The following is a 19304-nucleotide window of genomic DNA, read 5'->3' on the forward strand; positions in this document are numbered from 1 at the left end:
CAGCACCATTACAAGATTCATCCATGTGCCGCTGCTCGCAAATTGCACCATGTTTGATACATGCCACCCATGGTTTAAATATATCTTTAAAGGGGCAGTGCTCCTTCTCTACAGGTCTGTTAAATTCAAGCATATCAGCTACTTATGTTTATCTGTTTGTCTAATTATGGATTCATAATTACTTTATCAGCAATGGAGAAAGCAAAACGGAAAATTCACCTGGAAATTTGAACAATTACAAAAACATTTGTTTACCAAGTAAATAAAAAGTAGATATTATAGATTTTCTTTTTAAACACGTCGATCAGTGCAGCTAAATGTATTAACCCTGTGAGCGCCAGAAGCGCCAGTATGCCACAGCCCCTGTGGCAAATTGCGATCACATGGCAGTAATGTTACTTAGTGGAGGTGCACAGGAGAGGAAGAGACCTTTTCCGGCCTGTAGGAGACGAGTGCAGAGTTATAGCCAGGGAGACTTATTGGGAAAAATAAACATTGGCTTTTATTCAGCCCGTAGCTTCAAACAATACAGGTTTAAGGCAGCACACAAAATAAACAAAACAGCCTATCCCCCTGTAGGTGCCAACACACTCTCCCAGTCCCTATCTGAAGGGCTGGGGATGTAGGACTCTTTCCAGTCTCTGCCCACAATGTCTAAGGCCTGGGACCCGGTGCGCCCGGCGGCGCGGGCGGCCACACGCGAGTTCCCCACCAGCAGGGGAATCCTGCGGAGCCGGTCCCGGTAACCCCCGTGGCTGCACAGCTTACTACACGCTGTGACGCGTCAGCCGCTATGGGATACAAGAGAATGGTGATCCCTAGCGTTGACACGTCACGTGGTGTGGCTGTAAGCCAATGGGGAGGGGAGGCTTCGGGAGGAGGAGAGGCTTCGGGGAGCGGGGAGGAGTGTGGAGTGAAAGCAGCGTGAGTGCCTGTCTGTGTGTGTGTCTGAGTGCGTGCGTGCCTGTCTGTGTGTGTATGTGTGTGCCTGAGTGCGTGAGTGCCTGCGTGTGTGTGTGCCTGTCTGTGTGTATGTGTGTGTGTGTGTTGCTTTACTTACCTTCAATCAGCAGCCCGAGGCCGTGGAGGGGGGGGGGAGAGTAGCGGGTCCCTCCGCTCAAGCCACGCCCCCCTCCCGCTCAAACCTCCCACTCCCGCCCACCTCCCACTCCGGCTCCCGCTCCCAACAGACCGCATATCGCGGTCTGTGTATGTCAGCGCCCCGCCTGTCTGCAGTGCAGGCGCGCTGACTCTGGGAGCGGGGCCTTAGCCTTAAGAGGTACCTGTATGCAGGGGGCTTTTAATATAAGTCTCCAGTTCTGGGTTGGTGCGTAACTTGATTAAGTGCATTACTTGAAAGATACAGTAGATAGAAATCAATTAGTAATATATCAAAAGTATCTGGGGCTCCTGCTTTAGTTTTTTCATAGGTTCTCAACAGAAAAAAGATACCATTAAAACTTGTTTATTTGTAGAGTGCTGAAAATGAACTCAGCCCTGCTATGTGCCCCATTGAAGTGGCCATTGAAGTTGGATATCGCCACATTGATTGTGCCTTCATATTCGGCAACGAGCCAGAGGTTGGCCAGGCCATAAAGGCGAAGATTGCAGATGGGACAGTGAAGAGAGAAGACCTGTTCTGCAGTGGGAAGGTATCTAGACAAATGTCATTGTTTGATCTTTGATAAATGTGGTGCTGTTTATGTCAAGAAACATTGATTCATGGTTGTGCTCGTCCTCAGAACTTGAAGGCCTATGGGGCCTATGCTACAGATGCAGCGACCGTTATTCGAACATTTCACGCGGTGTATACCTCGGAATACCCATTTATTTATAAAATATTTTACCAGGAAGTATTACATTGAGAGTTACCTCTCGTTTTCAAGTATATCCATGTCATGGCTCGTAATTTCTTCCAACCTTACCGCCTTAAGACATGAGTGCAGAAAATTGCATTTTAGTGTTCTGGTTTTTAAACGCCTGAAATTTACACAGAAGCACAGTAGCACAGTACTGTACACATTACAATTCATTCATTTCTGCCAAGGATACGTGAATTGAATTGCACCCAAAGAAGCAGAATCCATGAAATTCAAACAAAGAAACCGCGATAAACACGTGTGCCTGGTGTGATTGGCCGCATGAGTGCCGTGTGGAATACAGCAGAGCACACCAAAAATGGCTCTGGGAAATGTTCGAATAACGGCCGCTGCATCAAAAAACGCCGGGCCATATAAAATCGACATTTTTGAGCGTTGCTAACACAGTATCCAGAAAGCCTCGATTACCTGTGATAGCAAAATTCCAAAAACGGGAGAGTAGCCGGTGGCGTGATGATCGCCTCTCTGAAAAGGCCTTACCCGGCGATTTCTTTCAGCTGCAGAGAGAGCCGCCTCTCACTGCGCAAATTAATGTATTTTAATATAAATTTTATTACTAGTTTAGAGGAGCAGGGGGTCTCCAGAGCAGAACCGCGTTGATTTCAGGTCCAGGGACCGCCTGCTCTCGAGATACAGGCCCCGTTATGGGGTGCCGGTATCTCCTATGCATTTTATTCCCACGGTCATGTGACGCGGAACACTTAAATGCATAGGAGATACCGGCACCCCATAATGGGGTCTGTATTTCAGGAAGCAGGGGGACCCCGGACCTCAAATCAACACGGCTCTGCTCCGGAGACCACTGCTCATACACTAGTATTAAAATTTATATTAAAACAGCTGCTACCCACAATAATCATTATAATAACAACAACACTAATACCCACCTCCTCTACCCCAACATGATTGATACCAGAGGCTGTGGGCCCTCAGTGGTCCCGCGGGTGTCTGGGGGCACTTGGGTGGTCCCCACTGCCTGCGGTACCAATCCTGTGGCAAGATTTTTTTTTTGCCATACATTTAAATAAATACACCCCACCCCCAACACATAGAGTACAGTAATGGACAAAATAACTATTATCCAGATATGGATAATAGGTCATTTGCCCATTATTAAATAAAACATTAGCCAGCCAGCATAAATAAAGTAAATAAACCTTTCTACTTACCCCAGCCATCCTGAAGGGCATCCTCATCAGCATACTGCAGGGCCATGTCCTCCAATGCCAGCAAGAATGCAAGAAAAAATAGAATCTAATGGCCCCTAAACCCTTAATCACCTTAGCGGTTAATAACCGCTATAGTAATTAAGGGGTTAACCCCGTCCCCCACTACCCACCCGGGAGGCCTAACCACCCACCCCGGGACCACTATACCTACCCTATAACAATGTATTGGCACAGTGGTACATCATACCCATATAATATGGGCATGATAAGCCACTATAGCAGTCACACTAATAAAAAAGCATGAAGGCCAAAAATATACAATAATAAAAAGATACACAAGCACCAGCGGGCACCCAGACACCCGGAGGGACCACCCAAGGGCCCCAGACACCCGTGGGGACCCCCTGAGGGCCCCCAGACACCCGCGTGGACCACCCAAGGGCCCCTGGACACCTCCGGGGAACACACAAGGCCCTCCTGACACCTGCGGGGACCATCTGAGGACACCCGGACATGAACAGGGACCATCAAGGACACATGCAGGGACTACCCGAGGATCCCAGTGGGCCCCCAGACACCCGCAGAGACAACCTGAGGACACCAGCAGGGACCACTCAAGGATCCCCTGACACCAGCGGGCCCCCAAACACCAGCAGAGACCACCTGAGGACCCAAGAAGAGACCACCTGAGGACCCTCATACACTCATGGAAACTACCCGAGGGCCCCCGGACACCCACAAGGACCACCCAAGTGTCCCCTGACACCCACGGGTACCACCCGAGGGTCCCAGACACACGTGGGGACCACCGGAAGACCCCGGACACTCGCGGCCTCTTGTATCAATCATGTGGGGGTAGAGGAGGTGGGTATTAGTGTTTATTGTGGGTAGCGGGGGTGGGTGAAGGGGGTCCTTGGTGGGTAGCGGGAGGGGTTAACCCCTTCATTGCCTTAGCGGTTAACTTCTAAGGTAATGAAGTTGACTGTAAAAGCATTTTTATTGCATGGGATTCATGCCGGGGGTCTCCGGTGCTGATATTAATGGATTTCAGCTCCGGAGACCCCCGGCATCAATTCGATAGAGGAAAAGGGCATTTTTTTTTCTCTAAATCCCGTCTCGTCGCATCTCAGCAGCTTCTCACCAGCCTCACGCCAAGTTTTCCTGGCGTGAGGATGTTTGAAGAAACTCGCCATTCTAGTGCCGCGATTAGCCTCGATAGGCCTCTAAGCTAATCGAGGCTACTAGAATTGCACAAGTTTCAGAACCTGCCGATAAGTTGCTTATCTTAGCGGCGATTTTTTAGTTTTTTGAAGGATCAAAATTTTGGCGATTCATTCTTTTATCGCCCACTTATCAAAGGCTTACTGATTAGCAGTAGGCATTTTGCCCGATAAGTGGCTTATGAATGCACATAGCTTAGGCCCCTATATGTGCATTAGAACTTTGGAGAACATTAAACGGACTACACATACTTTTCAGGTCTTCCATGTAGGTTTTATGGAGCCTTCCTCTAATCCAGCGGTGCGCAAACTGTGGGGCGCGACCCCCAGGGGGGGCGCGACACTGCCGATGGGGGGCGCGGGGTTTACAGAGGCCCCGCGCGCTTCCCGAAGGCACTTAAATTAAGTGCCGGGGTAGCTGCAGGGCCTCTGTAAACCAGCTTACCATGGCTCCGGCGGCTTCCTCCCTGTGTCGCCATGGCAACGCGGCGTCAAAATGACGCTGCGAGGTCATGTGACGTCACGTTGCTATGGCAACGTGACGTCATTACGCCGGAGCGCGGGTAAGTTGGGGTTGGGAGGGGGGCGCGGGAGTGAGGGGACAGCCGGCAGGGGGGCGCAGGGAAAAAAGTTTGCGCCCCCCTGCTCTAATCAACGCTTCCCCTTTCCAGTGCTAAACTGAATTGATTCATTCTCCCTCTGCCTTTTCAGCTTTGGGCTACTTTCCATGCACCCGACATGGTTCGTCCAGCCCTGGAGAGATCCCTGCAGGATCTTCAGCTGGAATACATGGATCTGTTCATCATCCAGTCACCCATTGAGCTTAAGGTCAGTTTATCCAATAATTGAGTTACAGTATATAAAAACCTAAAACTGGAATGCAGATGCTAATGCCAATTACTGACTATAGGGATATAGTGTATGGTGCAGCACCCTAAATTCCACTCTGCAAACTTGACATTCTATAAAAATTAAATTTGCTGTTTTTTCTTATGTAACTACAACACACAACATTGGAGTAGTTTTGCTTTTCCCTGTGTCCAGAAGCAACGTACATTTTCCTGTCTTGCCTTCAAATACTGGACAAGTTACCCAATTACCTGAGCAGACTTCTACCCCCTACTGTATACAGCACTTATCTTAGATCTGCGTCCAGAACCCTGTTTAGGTTCCAAGGTTCAATAAAGAAGCTCTTCCTTCTTCTACCAAACACCCAACTTCTGGAACAATTTTCAGTCTCTCAAAACGACCTCCAGTTTAAGGATTTTTAAGACTTCAACGGTTTTATATTTAAATGTAACTGTCCCTGCCCTTATCGAGTTTACACCAGTGTCTGTAATACTGTCTACTCAGAATGCGTTACCTTTTTGAGGGTGCAGGCTGGGCATCGGTAAACAAAGATGGTCGCCAGAAACGTTATTCACTCAAGCAGCAGCTTTATTGTTACATCAAGACACAATGATCTTGTTATGGACATAACTGCATTCTCCCTGACCTGACCAGCCTGGACCTATCTTCTGTAGCTGCCCCTATCTCCGATCAATAGGGAGGTGCTGAGGCTTGATCCATTGGGTTTCATCTCTTTAGGGTCCCAGTCAGGACTTGTGCTCCCAAGAGATGGATACAGAGATAATCAGCCTCTTCTAAAAGTACTTAGTAAATCTGCTTAATGTCCCTTTTTTTCTCAGTTATTGCTAATTATTGGACTTTTCCACAGTTAGCCTATAAAGTTAATGACTCCTTGTTGCTTTACAATGCCTGTCACCTTCTCTGGCAGCAAATGGGATTAAATATGAAAGAACCCAGGGTTCAGCACAGGTGGCTCAATCAGTCCCTGCTTCAGCACAGGTGGCTCAATCAGAGGTTCAGTCAAAGACTGAGCCTCTGATTGAGCCACCTGTGCTGAAGCTGAGATATCCTGAAAACTTGACCTGTTAGGGGGGGGGGGGGCAACCGGAGTTGAGCACCCCCAAAATAACCAATACAAACTGCATTGAAAGTGTTACAGGGCTTGGTGCAGTCCAATAGATGTTTCTTTTAGGTCCCTAGAACTATAGTGCGCTCCGGCCAGTGACCTGTTTAAGGGGCCACACCTGTCTGATTAATGCTTTCATTTTACCAAACTCTGGTACCAATAAGTATGTTAAATCTATTTGTAAGGATGGTGAGCTAAGACATGGGAGGTGTTTGATTTCCCCGGGCTGCTCCCTTTTGTGTGATGTCAATGTGTGATCAACAAGAGTTTGCACAGGAAAAGCCCCCTGTCACCTATCTTTTTTACTTCTCTGATAAGCACATGGTGGGTCCGCAGAGGAAACACGTAATTGACAAACACTCTCCCAGTTAGAGACTCGGATGGAATAGAACTTGTAATTACTTTCTAAAGAAACACAAGCAGACAAATATTTGCTTTAAGCATGGTTACATTTGTTAAGGAAGACAATTAAATTGTTAAATTCTTTTTACAAAATTTTGTTTTTGAAAACTTGGGAATGCACCTTTTCAGTGGGGCTGAACATTAAAAAAAATAGGCTGAATAAATCCCTGAATGTTATAATATACATTATTATTATTTCTTTTTAAGCCTGGAGAGGACCTCTTTCCAGTGGATGAAAACGGCAGCAGTATTTATCACAACACAGATATTTGTGATACCTGGGAGGTACGGAGTGTACACACAGGAGCCAGTAACACGGACCATGTGTCTATTGAATCAGTGGTTCCAGTTCATAGACACAAACAGTAGCACCAATCTCATATTCTTTTACCAACAGAAATGCTGGGAGTTGTAGTTCTGCTGGGGATTTACTGTACTAAATACACTTAGGCCACAAGCCCTGTCTGTGATTTTATAAACAAGTTGATGTTTACATGGGCGTTGGGATAAAGGTGGGCTGTTTGTTAGTCATTTCCTGCCCTTCTGGTATATAGAGTATACTCACCCTTGTATGGGATAAGGGTGGGAATCACTAGTAGACTTTGGGAGTTCTTAATTTAAATTATCATATTGCCAATCGGAGCACTATCGCATGAAAATGCCCAGTCAATCTGAGTTTCTGTGCATTAATGCCCCGATCGGCACTATTGCAGTTTATTGCACTGTACTCATGAATTTCAATTTTGCCCAGTGTCTGAAAAGGAGATTGTACAGGAGCTCATAAAGCTAAACAATCAATGTTGGCCTGACCAATTGCAATATAAGTTCCTACGTCTTGGTGCCCCCGTCGTTGCTAAACCAATTGTCTTCATAATCAACTCAATTTTGTCTTCTGGGCAAATCCCTAAGGCCTGGAAAACCCTGTCTTCAAAAGTGGTGACAAATATATTGTCTCTAACTACAAATTTATCTCTATTCAACTGGTAGTAACGAAAAGAGCAAATAGCGCACAGCCAGGGAGTCAGGTGGTAAAAAGTAAATTCCATTTATTGCAGTCCATGACCAGTAAAATCATCACCCCAGGGGAACATGGACCGTTGACTGGTGCAATATTCCTAGATTCTGCAAAGATGTTTGATACTGTTGACCACGCCATTATGATAAACAAGTTCCAGTGCTCTGGTATTGGACCACATGCTCTAAACTGGTTTAACTCTTATTTATCAGGAAAATCCCAGCATATGTCTCTCAGGCTCTAACCTCTGGGACATTACCAGTGGGGTTCCCCAAGGCTCTTTTCTTGGGGTTCTTACTTTTGTCTGTCTTTATAGCTGACCTGCCCACAGTTTGTAAGACAACTTCTCTGCACAGGTATGCGCTGATGATACTATCCTATATGGACGCAGTCCCAGCCTCTTTGACCTTGAAAATGTTTTGTAATCTGATTTTTCAAAGGCTGAAAACTGGATCACCCAAAACAAACTGTTTAAATACAATGACAAACAGTAACTATGGTGTTTGGGACTAAGGCTACATTTCTTAAGCTTCCCATGACAGAGCTACTGATTATATCTGGCTCTGACATTAATCTTGCCTCGGGTACTAGCTTTAAATATTTGGGTATGTGGCTTGACTCCCATTTAACATTTGGTTTGCATACCAACAAACTGACATCTAAAAACTAACCCCAAACTGGGTGTACTTTATAGATATAGATCCTGCCTAAGCACATTGGGCAGAAAGCGCATTACACAGCAGACGCTAATGCCAATTATTGACTGTGGAGAGGAAACTTGAATTTTTTTACCACTCAATATGCCGTTTTGACTAACTATGTAACTTCAACACCAGTAACGATTATGTGATATGTTAACTGAACTAGGTTGGCTATCCCTTGAGTTCAAATACAATGTACATCTTTCCTGTCTCGCCCCTTCTGTACACAGCACTTATCTCCTTAGATCCGCATCTGGGAACCCTGCTCATAGTCCCATTGTTCAATAAAGAATCTGGTCGCTCTTCCTTTGCGTGTCGGTCACCCCACTTCTGGAACAATTTACCAGAGTCCTTCAAATCTGCTTCTTGTTTAAGTTCCTTTAAGAGTTCGCCTGTTTCCCAATTTTAAACACGTTTGGAACTGTAAATTGTAATGTTGTCAACTTTATTTTGTGCCCAGGGCATACATGGAAACGAGAGGTAACATTTTACATATTTTTTTTTCCTGATAAAATATTTTATGAATAATAATTAACCCCCTGTGACACTAAACACACGTGTGCTTTCCAGGCTATGGAGGCGTGTAAAGACGCAGGGCTGGTGAAGTCCATTGGAGTCTCCAACTTTAACCGCAGACAGCTGGAACTGATCCTCAACAAACCGGGACTGAAGCACAAGCCCGTCTGTAACCAGGTAACTACAACTACACTCGTCATATTCACCAGTATGTATACACGCTGTACACTAGGCCAGGGGTGCGCAAACTTCCTCGGCTGCGCCCCCCCTGCCTGCTCTGCCCCTCGGTCGCACCCCGCCCCTTACTTTGAATGTGGCGCGGTGTCATGTGACGTCACGTGACCCACGTAGTCTTTTGATGCCGCGTTACCACGGCGACAGGCATCAAAATGACACTGCGGCATAATTTGACGCCCGTCGTCATCGAGACGCGTGAACCAAAGCACTTTAGTTAGTGAGTTTACAGAGTACTTTTTGTCTGAAACGCGTAGGAGGTTGCACAACTCCCTGCGGTGATGTTGATTTTTTGAATAAAGTATTCTGCATGTTTACCACCTGGCTCCCTGTCCGTGCGCAGCTTTTTTCTTCTCTGGTTACTTTCCTTTTCAGGTAGAACACATTAATCCCCTTTTTTTGATCAAAAATCAAGAGAATGACAGAAAATGTGTTGGGCGTTATAGTGCAGGGCTGCAGACAGCTTTCCGAGGCCCAGGACTAGAGATTCTATGGGTCCCCCCTCCTCCTCCTCCAGGGTCAGTGGCCTTGGGATACCCCCATCTTTCACATCTTCCATTTCTCTATCCCACCTCTCCCATCCCTCTCTCACCCCCACCACTCCCAATCTAACGCCCCCAACATAATAACCCCCCATCCAACATCCTACCCCCCCCCCCCATAACACAGCCTCCCTTAAAACACAGACACATACACCACCCCTTATCTTGGTGGGGGCAAGATGCCTCCGGTGCTCCGCCGATCCGGAAGTTGAACCCAACTTCCGGTGTTCAGAGGCGAGATTTACACCGGAGGTCAGACCTACTGCAGGGGAGGAGAGAGAGAGGACCGCTTCAGGAGGAGAGAGAGAGGACCGCTACAGGAGGAGAGAGAGAGGACCGCTACAGGAGGAGAGAGCCGGGGCCTGGCAGCCGGACAAAGATATTGGGTCAGATCTCTGGCCAGGCCCAACTGCCCAAAGGCCCCCTACAGCCACCAGGCCCAGGACAGTTGTCCATGTGTGCCATGTGTGTGTTGCATTGGGGGTGCTTTGTGTGTGTTGCAGGGGGTGTGCCATGTGTGTGTGTTGCAGGGGGGATTTGGGGGCCATGTTTGTGTGTGTGCAGTGTGGGGAATTCAATTTTGTGTGTGCTGGAAGGGAGTGGGTGTTGCATTGGTGGGGTATTTTGTGTGTTGGGAGAGAGGGTATTATGTCTTTTGAGGAGGGGAGTATTGTGTGTATTGATGAGAGGGTGGTATTATGTGTATTGATGAGAGGAAAACACGAAAAATTTAGGGTCGTCAAAAAGGTATGGGCCTAAAAGCGGCAAAATTGTAAATCCGCCACTGAATCAATCTATAACTTCTGCTGAGAACTGCCCCTCCCGACCATTTATCTTCATCTTGCACTTTACTCTCTGGGGTGAGAAAGAGAACAGTTAGGGCTCTTCCAGAAAGAGCGATCCAGAGAAATTAGCAATGAATCTCAATGTACTACAGCCTCTTTCATAAATGACACCCCAAACCTGAGCTAGCAGTCTCTTGTTTCCACAGATGAAAAGTAGACACCTTGTTAAGCTTATCTATCTATACTAGATCTTGAAAGTGGTGTGGCCTGATTCTCATTTGTCCCTTTGTGTGCTGTGGTTATCACAATGTTTCATGGCTGGAGTGGTAAATCGCTTAATCCTAAACTGTTCCATTCCCTCCGCAGGTAGAATGTCACATCTACCTGAATCAGAGCAAACTGCTGGCTTTCTGCAAGTCCCAGGACATCGTGCTGGTGGGATACTGCGTGCTGGGGTCCAGCAGAGATGAGAAGTGGTAAGAAGCAGCTTGGAACTGGACTTTCTGTATAGTCACCATGAAATCCCTGCTAGGCCAGTACAGCAATAGTTAGAGTTTGTAATACTGTACTACTGTAGGTTGGGGCACATCACCCCTAGATCTGTGTGGTTTTACACATATGAGGGGGAATCCTTGTGTCTCTCGTGTCTGCTCTGCAACATCCAAAAGGTTGAGTGAGGATGGATAAACAGACCTGTCCTACCTCATTGATTTGGAGTGAGCCTCGCTCACTGGGGTACAGTCTCTCTAAATAAATCTAAAGTCTAAAGTCTCTCTAAATCTAATTTATTGGGTCCACTCATTTTAGCCTTTTGACCATAAGAGCGGTTTATAATGATCTATTATTACCGGGGATGATAATACTGTATTAGGCACAGGATGATAAATCAGTTTGCCAAAGACCCCACACTAAGCTCTGAGTAGGAGTATCACAGTGTGACATGACTGGCCGTTAAGACATTGTGATACAATATCCCAGATCGGAGTTTAGTGACTCTCACCCACAGTGTCAGCAGTTAATGTAACAGTCATTTTGTAATCTTAAACATTTAATATCACAAGCTCTACTACTCCTTCAGTGGTTCGCCATTAATCTTCCCCTCGGGCCCAAAAAGAATAATTTTGCCTTTGGGACACCCATTCTCTAAAGTTTGGTGGGTGGGCTCCAAAAATCTGGTTTAAAGGGATTTTTTAAAATGGAGTTTATGGTGAGTAAAAAACCATAACTTCCCATAACTTACTTTGTGTCGGGTTGTAGGCACTACCAGCTTTACATTGCAAGGCCAGTAACCAACCTCACGCTGAGACCCAAAAAGGTGAAACTGGCTATGCACTTTTTTTAATACGAGCAGTAGTAAAAAACACTGTGCAATACAGCAGGCATACGCTTATAGGGGTCCATGTTAAAATAGACAGGGAGCAAAAGGTGACACGTGTGATTGCTTATTTGCATGTCATTACCCAGAATCCCTGGCTGCAGTGTATGTATGTATGTCTTTATTTATGTAGCGCCAAAAGTGTACTCAGCGCTTCACAAAGAATACAGTACAGGGAATTATAATAATACAATAAGTGCAGCAAAATCAGAAAATAGGAAATGAAATCCATGCCCCAACGAGCTTACAATCTTAGAGGTTTGATGCGGAACTTACAGAGACAGCAGGTGAGGGAATAAGTGCTGTAGATGGTAGTGCTTTGTCACAATGGGTGGTAGGAGTGACTGAGTGTGGGACGGTAACCATGAGGCTATTGGGATGCTTGATTTGTGGGGCAAGTTTTAAGGTTAATCTTATACTATATTAGTGAAAGCACTGTATGCCTGCCTGCCTGCCTGCTGGATGTCCGGTGTCCCTAGGGAAATCTCATTGGTCCCTTTGGCCGCCCCCGCACGTCTCTCATTGGCCTGAGGCGGAGTGACGGGCCAAAGGACACACAGGGACACAAACACACACACACAGGGACACACACACACACACACACACGGACACACACACAGACACACACACAGACACACACACAGACACACACACAGACACACACACACAGACACACACACACAGACACACACACACAGACACACACACACAGACACACACACACAGACACACACACACAGACACACACACACAGACACACACACACAGACACACACACACACACACACACACACACACAGACACACACACAGACACACACACAGACACACACACAGACACACACACAGACACACACACAGACACACACACAGACACACACACAGACACACACACAGACACACACACAGACACACACACAGACACACACACAGACACACACACACGGACACACACGGACACACACAGGGACACACACACACACACACACACACAGGGACACACACACACACACACAGGGACACACACACACACACACAGGGACACACACACACACACACACACACACACACACACACACACACAGGGACACACACACACAGGGACACATACAGGGACACACACACACAGGGACACACACAGGGACACACACACACACAGTAGGGGGGGGTGTACATTAGCAGCATGTATAACCCCCGGAGGGGGGGGGGCCTCACATACCCGCCGGTCCCGGAGCCTCTGCCTCTTCCTCCCCGAAATCAGCCTCCACACCCGCGCGCACCTCCTCCTCTCCCCGTGTTTCCCGCGCTTTCAGACCCCCCCTTCCTCCCCCCGGCGCCGCTACAGTCAGCGGAGGAGCGAGTGCCCGGGACACAGCGGGGGAGCGGCCACAACAAGCTGCCTCCCGCCTCAGATCCACGTGGGAGCTGCCGGACGGGTGAGTGAGCGGCCTTCACCTCCCCTCACCCCCCTTCACCTCCCCTCCACCCCCACCCCCCCCCCCCGGCGCCGCTACAGTCAGCGGGGGAGCGAGCGCCCGGGACACAGCGGGGGAGTGGCCACAACAAGCTGCCTCCCGCCTCAGATCCACGTGGGAGCGGCCGGATGGGTGAGGGAGCTGCCGGACGGGTGAGTGAGCTGCCGGACAGGTGAGTGAGCGGCCGGACCCCTCACCCCCCTTCACCTCACCTCCCCTCACCCCCCTTCACCTCACCTCCCCTCACCCACCCCTCACCTCCCCTCACTCCACTTCCCCTCCCTTCCACCTCCCTCCACCCCCCCTTCACCTCCCCTCCACCCCCCCTTCACCTCCCCTTCACCCCCCCCACCTCCCCTTCACCCCCCCCACCTCCCCTTCACCCCCCACCTCCCCTTCACCCCCTCCCACCCCCCTTCACCTCCCCTCCACCCCCCCTTCACCTCCCCTCCACCCCCCTCCACCCCCCCCATCACCCCCCCTCCACCCCCCCCTTCACCTCCCCTCCACCCCCCCCCCCCCCTTCACCTCCCCTCCACCCCCCCCTTCACCTCCCCTCCACCTCCCCTCCACCCCCCCTTCACCTCCCCTCCACCCCCACCTTCACCCCCCTTCACCTTCCCTTCACTCCCCCCTTACAACCTCCCACCACCTCCCCCCTCCTCACCACCTCCACCCCCCCTTCCCACCTCCCCCACCCCCCTTCCCACCTCCCCCCCCTTCCCACCACCTCCCCCCCACCCCCCCCCTTCCCACCACCCCCCCTTCCCACCACCTCCCCCCCACCCCCCCCCCCTTTCCCACCACCTCCCCCCCTTCCCCCCACCCCCCTTCCCCCCACCCCCCTCCTTCCCCCCCCCTCCCCCCCACCCCTCCTTCCCCCCACCTCCCCCCCACCCCCCTCCTTCCCCCCACCTCCCCCCCACCCCCCTCCTTCCCCCCCCCTTCCCCCCCACCCCCCTCCTTCCCCCCACCTCCCCCCCCACCCCCCTCCTTCCCCCCCCCCTTCCCCCCACCCCCCCCTTCCCACCCACCCCCCCCCACCCCCCCTTCCCTGAGGCGGAGTGACGGCCCAAAGGACACACAGGGACACAAACACACAGGGACACAAACACACACAGACACACACACACACAGAGACGTAGACACACACACACGTATACACACACACGTATACACACACACACGTATCACAAAACACACACACGTATACACAAAACACACACACGTAGACACAAACACACACACGTAGACACAAACACACACACGTAGACACACACACACAGTAGACACACACACACATAGACACACACGTAGACACACACGTACACACACACACACACACACACACACGTACACACAAGTAGACACACACACACGTACACACACGCACGTAGACACACACACGTACACGTAGACACACACACACATGTACACGTAGACACACACACACACATGTACACGTAGACACACACACACACACACGTAGACACGTACACACACACACACACGTACACACACACATGTACACGTAGACACGTACACACACACACATGTACACGTATACTCACACACATGTACACGTACACACACACATGGAGACATACACACACACACATGGAGACATACACACACACACACATGGAGACATACACACACACACATGTACACATACACACACACGTATACACTCACACACGTATACACACAGGTATACATACACATAATGTATACACACACACACATGTATACACACACACATGTATACACACACACACACACATGTATACACACACACACATGTATACACACACACACATGTGTATACACACACACACATGTGTATACACACACACATGTGTATACACACACACACATGTGTATACACACACATGTGTATACACACACACACGTGTGTACACACACACACACGTGTGTACACACACACACACGTGTGTACACACACATGTGTACACACACACGTGTGTACACACACACACACGCGTGTGTACACACACACGTATGTACACACATGTGTATACACACACACATGTATACACACACACACACACGTGTATACACACACATGTATACACACACACACATGTATACACACATACACATGTATACACACACACACACATGTATACACACACACACGTATACACACACACACACACACGTATACACACACACACATGTGTATACACACACATGTGTATACACACACAAACATGTGTACACACACAAATGTACACACACACACACACACACACACACACTTATACACACACACACACACATACAATGTATACACACACACACGTATACACACACAATATATACATACACACAATGTATACACACACTCATGTGTATACACACACGTGTATACACACACACACACGTGTATACACACACACACGTGTATACACACACACACACGTGTATACACACACACATGTATATACACACACATACGTGTATATACACACACACGTGTATACACACACACGTGTATACACACACGTACACATACACACACACACACACATGTATACACACACACACACACACACATACAATGTATACACACAAACATGTATACACACACACACACACTATCCCCAGCACCACCACATCAGCACACCGGTATCCCATGCCCCCCCAGCACACTGGCATTCTCGGCTCCCCACCATTCCCAGCCCCCATCAACACCATCAGCACCCACACATCGCCACCTTTGCACCTCCCCCATCGGCACACCCACATCCGCACCCCCACATCAGCACCAATCCCTCCCAAATCAGCACACCAATACAATCACCATCAGTACAGCCACAGCAGCACTACCACCGCACATGGGCCGCGTGGACCACTCCCCACCCAAATGCCACACCCACACCACAAACATCCCGGGCAACGCCGGGGCTCTCAGCTAGTCAGTATTAAAATGAGAGGGTTAACACGCTTTACAGGGGATGAGATGACACGGAGGCATGGTTGAAATCCGGTGTGTATGTCTGGGTTCAGGCTTAGGGGAGATCCCCAGCAGCAGGAAGGAGTAGATAGAGGATGTGAATAGAGGATTTGTGTGGATGTTTTTTATTGAGGGGTAAGAAGTTGTTGGGAGAGAGGTGTATAAATAATTGTGTCGTGGGGAGTGGGGAAATTGGAGAGAACAGAGACGTTCACAAAGGAGTGAGGAGACAGTAAACAGCAAAACTAGTAGGGAGGGCATAGTGAGATGCAGGAGGAGAGGCATCCCAGGTACTGGGGGGTAGAAAGAGTACAAATTATCACAGTTTTTGGAAAGTTAATTTCTCACAGTCCAGATCTTCCTCAAATCTTCACCTCCAATTTCAACTCCAAAATGAACTCTGCCGGACACTTTAGATGTGACACTTTAAGATGGAACTCACAGCCAAATGAGTGAGTGGAATCCTTGTATGCTAAGAGATAATGCGGAAGGGCAGGGTTGCAGACCTGTCTGAGACATGAATGTGCTCACAAGTGGTATTTTAATTTGCTGTAGATTTTTTATTTAGTGGAATATTACAGCTGTGTTATTAATGCAGGAAACTGACTTATGTACCTGTCACCGTCTCTCAGGCCCTTTCTCACTTTGTTTTCCCTTTAACCCCTCTCTTTGTATTTTTCTCACTTTGTTTTCCCTTTTTCCTCTCTCTCCTCCCTCCTGTCACTGTGAGCCCCCAAACCCACCAGCTGGCGAAACACTGCACTACATCACACCTCCTCTTTTCCAGGGTAGACCAGGATAGTCCCGTCCTCCTCGAGGATCCCGTGTTGATCAAGATTGCTGAAAAGAACAGCCGGACCCCTGCTCAGGTGGCAATACGCTACCTGCTTCAGCGTGGCATTGTTGTTCTTGCAAAGAGCTTCAACCCAGAACGGATCAAACAAAACTTCCAGGTAATAAGAGGACAGAGGGGAGAAGTTTATAATTCTAGGGAAAAATGCAATAGTCCTATTATGTGTTTTTTAACAGAGCAACGTCATGGCTTTTATTTAGTTATTAATGGCTTTGACATATATTGGTCTTGTTTACCTGCAAGATGATTCAACACGAAAGTAATAAAACTCTCCTATGTAAAACTGTGCACAAATGATGCATATTACATTCTATTTGTATGCCTTTGTATGTCTGCTTAACGTATACCCCAGATAAATGACCCTGTGTTGTGCGCTGACCTTACTCCCTGCTCTTTGAATCTTGCGCCTCTTCTGTTGTTTCCTGCTCGGTAATTCTTGCTGTCCCAAGACTGAACCTGTCTTTTCTTCAGGTCTTTGACTTCCAACTAAGTGATGAAGACACAAAAACTCTTGATGAACTCAACACAAACATGCGCTATATGAAAATCCGTCTGTAAGTAATATTATTGGCTTTCCACTTTCAATAACATTTATATATATATATATATATATATATATATATATATATATATATATATATATATATATATATATAATCCTCCCAAAGCCAGTCAGCACACAGGTGTAAGGGCAAAAACAGACAGCACACTGGACTTTGGCCTGGTAAATATGTTCTATATATATAGTTTCATTTAGTCTTATTATTATTAATAATAATATATTACAAGTAATGTGGGATCTCTGTGCTTACCAATATCCATGTTGTTTGTATAATGAGCTGTAGAATTGTTTTTTTGTTGTTGTTGTATAATGTGAAGTCATCAGTGGCCGGCAGCTATGTGCTAAGTTCCATTTAGCTGTAGAACCATGTTGAATATGGGCCAATATTCTAATGCAGCTCTCCTACTGCAGGACATCTCCCTATCAATTGCTTACCCATACTTTGTCCTTGTTTCCCCAGCTGGGAGGACCACCCCAACTACCCATTTAATGATGAATATTAAGAGAATGGGATGTCATGATTCGAGTACCACCCTGAACAATATGATCTGCGGCTCCTTCATCTATGGGTAATTGTGCCATTCCTGAAAACTAGAAAAAGAGACCCTACCAATACCCAACTCTAAAGGAAGAGCAGTTATTCCTTTTCATTCTAGCACTCATTGGATTGATTCTTCAGTCAAGTATAAGCCCTACTAATTCCCAGAATGCAACGGGACTGTAGTCACAAATCACACCGTGGGTTTGGGGGTACAGTACCAACCATGTCTCCCTTTTTTATGAGGGCGACTTCCTGTTTTTTTTATCTGAAAATAATAGCGTTCTTCTGCTGTCTCCCTAAAAGTAATTCCCTTTTCCTAATGAAAGTTATTGAAAGTTTATAAATCCCCCTGTATTGTCATCAGAAATCTTCCTAAAAGTAACTTTCATATGTTGGCCAGTATGGGTTTGGATGATGTATCTTTGGATCATATATTGAAGGCTCCCTACTTTACATCCTTTATGTTTCTTGCAATAGAAAGAGACATCTTTTGTTGTTCATTATGTGTAAGAGTAACAGAACGGAAACAGTTATACGTCCATGTTTGTCTAATAATATCATGGTGCCTGTTCATAAAAGCGTGTTGTCTCTGTCTCTTTCCTTGAACAATAAAACGTATATAACATACACAGTAAGTCAAGTGTTTTCCTTTACACGGGAAGGAGCGGGGAGGGAAAGGGAACGATTTGCTCTTGCTACAGTCTATTCGGATGGCTGGTGCCAGGGACGAAAGTAGAATATCAATAACGAAACTTGCCTAGACAAGAAAAAGAAGCCCCTCTAATACTAGCACTCGCCAGCTGATGTGAAAATGATATTATTTAAAATGTAACCTTTGTTGGTCCAATACAATATTTTGTGAGGTAGACAATCCATCTATAAACAGCTACATTTAAAAGTCCAAAGGTGTTCATGACTGCACCTAAGCTGATGCACTCAGCCATTTATACTCATGTGCCCTATTATTGCTGATCCTGCCACAATGTGTGTGTGGGAATTACACTGCCTCACTACGGGTTCAGTCAGGTGTATACCAGCTCTTCCTACTATAGGAAAGCAACAGAGTGGTACTAATGTGCT

At 47.6% G+C, this 19304-nt stretch overlaps 1 protein-coding gene across 2 annotated transcripts in view; it reads left to right on the forward strand.

The window, feature by feature from the left end:
• Nucleotides 1–18851, forward strand: part of LOC142496118 (aldo-keto reductase family 1 member C1-like) — a 22833-nt gene extending 3982 nt beyond the window's left edge. Inside the window, exons 2-9 of one of the 2 annotated variants that reach the window (XM_075602542.1) lie at nucleotides 1476–1652; nucleotides 4981–5097; nucleotides 6854–6931; nucleotides 8933–9055; nucleotides 10806–10915; nucleotides 17056–17221; nucleotides 17593–17675; nucleotides 18144–18851. In XM_075602542.1, the coding sequence (XP_075458657.1) occupies nucleotides 1476–1652; nucleotides 4981–5097; nucleotides 6854–6931; nucleotides 8933–9055; nucleotides 10806–10915; nucleotides 17056–17221; nucleotides 17593–17675; nucleotides 18144–18186 (897 nt within the window). In that variant the 3' untranslated portion in view covers nucleotides 18187–18851. Of the gene's footprint in view, nucleotides 1–1445; nucleotides 1653–4980; nucleotides 5098–6853; nucleotides 6932–8932; nucleotides 9056–10805; nucleotides 10916–17055; nucleotides 17222–17592; nucleotides 17676–18143 lie in introns of those variants that run through there. The other variant, XM_075602541.1, reaches the window with a different exon arrangement.
• The last annotated feature ends 453 nt before the right edge of the window (nucleotides 18852–19304 follow it).

This window comes from Ascaphus truei, chromosome 5 (genome assembly GCF_040206685.1).
Source record: "Ascaphus truei isolate aAscTru1 chromosome 5, aAscTru1.hap1, whole genome shotgun sequence".
In the NCBI taxonomy this organism is placed as follows: domain Eukaryota; kingdom Metazoa; phylum Chordata; class Amphibia; order Anura; family Ascaphidae; genus Ascaphus; species Ascaphus truei.